Source organism: Prunus mume, linkage group LG3, assembly GCF_029339155.1.
Source record: "Prunus mume cultivar Tortuosa linkage group LG3, ASM2933915v1, whole genome shotgun sequence".
Lineage (NCBI taxonomy): Eukaryota > Viridiplantae > Streptophyta > Magnoliopsida > Rosales > Rosaceae > Prunus > Prunus mume.
In genome coordinates this window covers 13,708,743-13,714,742 of record NC_142700.1, presented here as the reverse complement: position 1 = coordinate 13,714,742, position 6,000 = coordinate 13,708,743, and the positions used below count along the sequence as shown (strand labels likewise).

General features: G+C 37.4%; 1 protein-coding gene across 1 annotated transcript; it reads right to left on the bottom strand.

Moving 5' to 3' along the window:
- Nucleotides 1-313: 313 nt before the first annotated feature.
- On the bottom strand, nt 314-3,859 carry LOC103326052 (uncharacterized). The gene is made up of 4 exons (XM_008228258.2): nt 3,423-3,859; nt 1,399-1,620; nt 1,105-1,217; nt 314-943 (listed from the first exon to the last, which is right to left on the bottom strand). The coding sequence occupies exons 1-4, from the start codon at nt 3,615-3,617 to the stop codon at nt 574-576; spliced, it is 900 nt and encodes a 299-aa protein (XP_008226480.2). The 5' UTR covers nt 3,618-3,859; the 3' UTR covers nt 314-573.
- Between the last annotated feature and the right edge of the window lie 2,141 nt (nt 3,860-6,000).

Below are 6,000 nucleotides of genomic sequence, written 5' to 3'. Positions count from 1 at the left end.
ATGTGAGTGCCAATCAACAACTTGTGGAATCACTGTATTCTCTCAATTGAGTTGTAACTATCACCGCCCTCTGTCTACAACCACGCTGTGGTTTCCAGAGTCAAAAAAGTCACCGATTCCTTTGTAGCTTTAAATACCATGGATGAAGAAAAATGCTTCCATCTCAAATCAAAGGTGTGGTTACAGAAACTTACAGCAACAATGTATAGTCGGATTTACTATATTTTACAGTGAAATGTGTAGTTAAATTGAGTGCATATTTAACCTGGCATTGCCTCCACCATGAAAATAATTAAAATGAACAAGGGGAAAATGCAATAATCTGGGGGAATTATGTTATTAAAAGAAAAAAGTAATACAATCCACAACCAGTGTACATGCCTATGAGGATCCCCTTTGCCATTGGTTTTTGTAAGATTCCTCTTAAGTGGCTCCCCTTTACAACTCAGAACCTTCAAGCTTTATATTTGGCAGGTCAAGATTGAAATAGAAATGTGTTGCACGATTATTTCAAGTGAACCACAATGTACCATATAGACAATGGCTATTAGATATTCCGGAAACGCCTATAGTTCAAAGTTTGGATGAGGGATTAACTGATCCAAGCATTTGACGGTAGTCGTATACCCCAATACCTCGTTTTCTTCCAAGACGACCTGCATCAACATACTGTACAAGGATGGGGCAGGGAGCATATTTATTGTCCCCAAGGCCAGCGTGAAGAACTTTCAGAATGGACACACAGACATCCAATCCAATAAAATCTGCAAGCTCTAGAGGACCCATTGGATGATTTGTTCCCAGTTTCATTCCTGCATCAATGTCTTCCTTTGTTGCCACACCTGTGTAAAGTGCAAAAAATGCCTCATTAATCATCGGCATTAAGATCCTGTTTACAACAAAGCCCGCATAATCCCTCGAGCATATTACTGTCTTGCCAAACCTGCCAATTCAACAGTCCACAGTTAAAAAGATGGCAGGGAATTTATTTGGCTATATGAGTAGGAAATGTAACTTAATCAGAAATGTGCATGGTAAATTGCCAAGGGGAACAAAAGGAAAATTTTCCTTTTTCATGGAATTCAAGGTATCCAAGTCAAAAACCTTTCTGCCAAGGCTTTTGTAGCATCAAATGTCTCATCTGATGTGTCTGCTCCTCGCACAATCTCAACAAGTTTCATTATAGGAGGAGGATTCATAAAATGCATGCCGATCACCTGGAGATCACAATCAGATTTCTAACGTCACATATTTTCATAGATAGTTAATCAGCACAAGATTTGTTTATTTTCAAATATTTTTTAAAAAAAATTATAAATTGTTCTCAGTTCTAATTCTAACATTATCATCATAAGCATAATCTCAGGATAAAAAGAAGCAGCATATTCTGAGCATAACCTGGTGTGGTCTGCTAGTTGCTGACGCAAGGCGAGTAATGGAGATGGAACTTGTATTAGATGCCAGTATGGCCGAACTTTTTGTGATCTTATCTAGCTCAAGAAATAACTTTTTCTTCACATCTTCAGATTCCACAATAGCTTCGATAATTATATCTGCCGAAGAAAGCTTTTCCAAGTTTGAGGTAAACCATAGACGTTCCAAAGCATCTTTACCTACAGCCTGTTAAAAAGAAATGGAATGATTTGTTAAACTTCCCACCCTTACAGTGAAACAAGCTCTCGTTTATATAATGCACATATGACAGATCTCAAATCACAGAGGAAACATTTCTTTTTCATCAGTGGTTTTTTACTCTGAATTCAGGTATGCCAAGAGCTCACCATTGTAGCTTAGCTGCAAAACTATTCAGTTAGTGTCATCCCTGTCTCAAAGATAAATGCTAAGATATCCCTTTTAAGCAGGATTTAGTGAAGTGTTAAAATTGAATACGGTTTATTTCCTAGGAAAAACCATTTTCACAGCAAAGCCTTCAAATGCAATTCCTCCTCAGGATTCCATTCAGCTTGAAATTGTTCTTTATTTAAATCTAGATATACACACAGACACACACATATTTTTTCGACAAGTACTCACCATGGTTCCAATTCCCGATACTGTCATAGAACACAAACACAAAGATAGAACCAGATGAGTTGGCTGAAGCCAACATTTTAGGTGTTAACACTATCCAGTTTGGTACCCTTTATAATTCAAGAATATAACAGCATTAATCAACTGATGCTTGAGAGTAGCTCATGAGAACAATTAGTGAAGAGCCATCAGGACAAAAGTAGCACTGACAAGTTCTTAAGAACTGAACCCCAAAGCTCTCTCTCCTGTGTGATCTGTGCATGCAAGCCCTAATTTTGTGGGTGTGCGGGAGTGTGAACATGTGTATGGTTTCCTTTCATTCTATACATATGATCAAAGTAGCACTGATTGTAACTATATAGTTCTTCAACAATAACTAAATAAGGCCGTCATAAAACAAAAACTTTGGAACAGCTTGAATTCCACTGCTAATAAGTTAATTCAGTATTCTCCAAATTTATATAAAACAAATGCTGATTTACTTGAAGAAGACACCATCTTCAATCGGGAAATGAGATGATAAGGAAAACTCAACTAAAGGAGCATATTACAAACTTTACTTTCATTGAAAAGGGTAAAATGCGAGACTTTGAAACGGTGATGATCAACAAGGTTAATTCGTAGCTGGAAATGGCTCAAACTACCATAAGCTCAGATGAAGACAATGCCCATCAAACTCAAACAATCTAATCAAGTAGAGCTCCAGTTAGAACTCTGTAAAGTGGATATATATCCAGACAGAGTAAGAATGAAAAACCTGACTCTCAGGTTAGTGAAGCTGAAGTTGTTTTGCACCCTTATCAGACAAAATCCTCTTGGCTGTGTACATATATACCTCCACTAGTATCATCAAGGGTTCGGTTAATTTTCAACCAGAGCTTTTGAGGTTTGCCTGCAACACGTGTTTGCCCCTTACCGCTTATGGGTACGTGGACCCCTGCCGTATTCTCATAACTTAAAGACATTTACAATTCTCACCACACATTACTCATAGCCAAAGAACACCGAGTCACAGTTATGTAAGGCATAAAATTATAGAAAAAAAGTGTACATCGAGCCTCCGCCTAAGCAAGTATAGGGTACTCATGACATCGACTCACAGCAGTTCACAAAATCAATGACAAATGGAAGCTCAGCCCATCATGTAAGGAAGCATATAAAGAATAAAACTCACACCACCAACAACTAGTTTTAAAAATCACTAAATTCACTAGCAAATAAAAAACTAAACTTTACCCACCAGGGGCCGCTACAACCCTCTAGCTCAAACTTAACTGATTTTCCAATTTATCAACAAATTCAACATCAACATCATGTGGCAAAATTATCTCTCCTTTTCATTTCTTATTCTTCCACTTTCTTTGTAACTTCAAAGTAAGAGAGTTCCCAACCTGACTGAGTTGTCCTTTGGAAACCAGACGCTGGATGGAGCTAGAGATAGACTTGGTGGCTCTGGAGAGAGCGTCTTGGTCGGTGTCTAGGACCCAAACGTCAAAGCCATGCGTTGCGGCGAGTTGGGCTATTCCAGAGCCCATTTGGCCGCTACCCACGACCCCAATTGTCTTGAAACTCTTCATCTCCGCCATTAATTCACCGATGAGAGCAGCAATGTCATTGCAGAGCAAATGGGTTCACCAGGGACAAGCGGATAGGCCTTCGGGGGTGGCACTTATAATCGGGTCAGATCAAGCTAATCGGATTCGGATTCTTTACATAATTCGGGTCAAGTTTAGCCGTTTAGGGAGGCTCCTAACTCACAAGCTTAACCCAAGTGGTAATTTGGTTGGGTTTCGGGGCACATTTGGTCCTGGGCTTTTTTACCTAGTCTTTTTTCTTCTCAGGGTTTGGAAGGGGAGGGAAGGAGAGGTTTAATTGGGGTTCGAACCTGAGACTACTTACTATTGAGCTAAAGACATGTTTGCAACTTGCTTCATCTTACTTTTCAGTTTTTTGCAACTATGTATAAATCTCAAGAAAATATAATGAATAAGGAATTGTAACTCAAGCGGTTAAAAGTGTTTAAGAAGAAGGAGAGAGTGTTTTTTCATACACACTGTTAAGGTCTCGTGGCGGTTGAACCTGACACGTTAGTCTGCAAGTCAATGTCATTTTACATTGTGCTAGACCCCATTGACCACATGTTATAACATTGGAAAATATAAAGCTTTACTTTCATGACATGTTTACTTATAAAAATGGGTATTTGAATTACTCGAATTCATTCTTTCCCTAACACATGGATATTAGAATTATTATAATCCCATGCATTTTTTTTATGAGATAGGGGGGACAAACCCCCAAAAGAAATGACAACTAACTAGTACAAATCAAGCGAGGCCTAACAACATCTAAAAAATCATCCTCCAAGAAAAAGCTAACCCAAGCAGGGACCTCATCCAAATAACAAACCCCCAAATCCAAGTTAAAGCTCCAGTTAGTCATACGATTAGCTACAACATTCACTTCTCTGTAAACATGAGTAAGGTGACAGTTGCTAATACGCCTCATAAGAACACAACAGCTCTGAATCAACGCAACAAGAGGATGACAACTTAAGGTTCCAACTTGCTGAACAAGGGAAACAACAATTGCAACATCCATCTCAATAAGAAGATTAGAAAAACCTTTATCCCATACCAAATAAAGCCCAAAATACAAGCCCCAAAGCTCAACCTCAAGGATTTGCCCCTTGCCTAAATTCACAGCAAAACCACAAATCCAATTGCCATTAACCCCACGGATCACTCCGCTAGCACCAATACAACCTGAAGCTGCTCTCCTAGAACCATCCATATTTAATTTCAACATATCTAAACCAGGAGGCTCCCAACTGAGTAAAAACTGAGCTAATCCCATGCATTTACTAACGCATAAGTATCAAAAATCATGTGAGTCCTATGTTAAAATCTTAATCCATAATTATTTACCCTTAAAACTAGGAATCTGATCAACTAGTCCAATTCCAAATCCTTAAGTCCATTCCTAATAAATATACAAGCCATAAGATATATAGTATCAATAAATACATATCCCACCGGAAAACTACTCTCTTAACAGAACAACTCCAAATTTCTTTCCACATCCTATAACAATTTTTTGCCGGCAACCTCTCCCTTTCTTTCCTTCTTGGGCATTTGATAATCCGTTTGCTTTGCCAGAGCTAGTTCGTCATCTATAGTCCTAGCACTTTGCGGTTGATGGAGAAAATCCAATTAACATTTAATGTGTGGTATCTTTTTCTAAACCATTGCTTTGAGCGTTGTCAACGACCTAAAGCCAAAGCCCATCAATAAGCTATCAGTGATGTTTTTTTATCGTGGGAAATGTCATCAATTTAAGGATGAATCCCTTGATTTGTGTAAAGCTTTTCACTTGTCAGCTGTGAGGTTTAATCATGAAAGTTTACCAAAAGTTCCCAGCACTGAAGGCAAAAAGAAATTGTAACCAGCCAAGATAACATAATGAGTTTTTAACCCATGTCAACTTTTTAAGCTATAACTTTTACCAGTTGACTTTTGTCAAGGTTTTTTTTTTTTTTTGGGGGTGGTGGGGGTTGTAATATTTTTCATCAAATTTCATCTTGTAATTTTAAGCAAACTTGTTTTGATATTGTTTGTTATTGCCTAACTAACAAGTACATGTTATGAATTTTTTTATTTTGTTGCTCACACATTTATTTATCTATCTATATATATAGAGCAAAAGGCAGAGAATGGTGAAACATTCAAAATACCATAAAATGCCCTTAGTTAATTTAAATATTAAGAATTGAAATTATTAATTAAATGAGAATAATATGATAAATTCACTTTTTTCATATTTAAAAAAATTAAAATTAAAAACAAAATCAGATAATAGGTCATACTTTTATAGAACATAACTACCTATGTTATCTTTTCTTAATTCTAAAAATAAAATAAAAAAGGAAACCAATTGGTACGTGCGTGGGCATGTGCCAAGGGGCTAGTC

What these genes read in the sequence shown, in the direction of transcription:
- LOC103326052 (XM_008228258.2), bottom strand. Translation starts at nt 3,617, where the DNA reads ATGGCGGAGATGAAGAGTTTCAAGACAATTGGGGTCGTGGGTAGCGGC. An exon ending in CCAAAGGACAACTCAGTCAG is followed by an intron (nt 1,621 to 3,422) that starts GTTGGGAACTCT and finishes TCTTTTTAACAG; the next exon opens with GCTGTAGGTAAAGATGCTTT. An exon ending in CAACTAGCAGACCACACCAG is followed by an intron (nt 1,218 to 1,398) that starts GTTATGCTCAGA and finishes TGTGATCTCCAG; the next exon opens with GTGATCGGCATGCATTTTAT.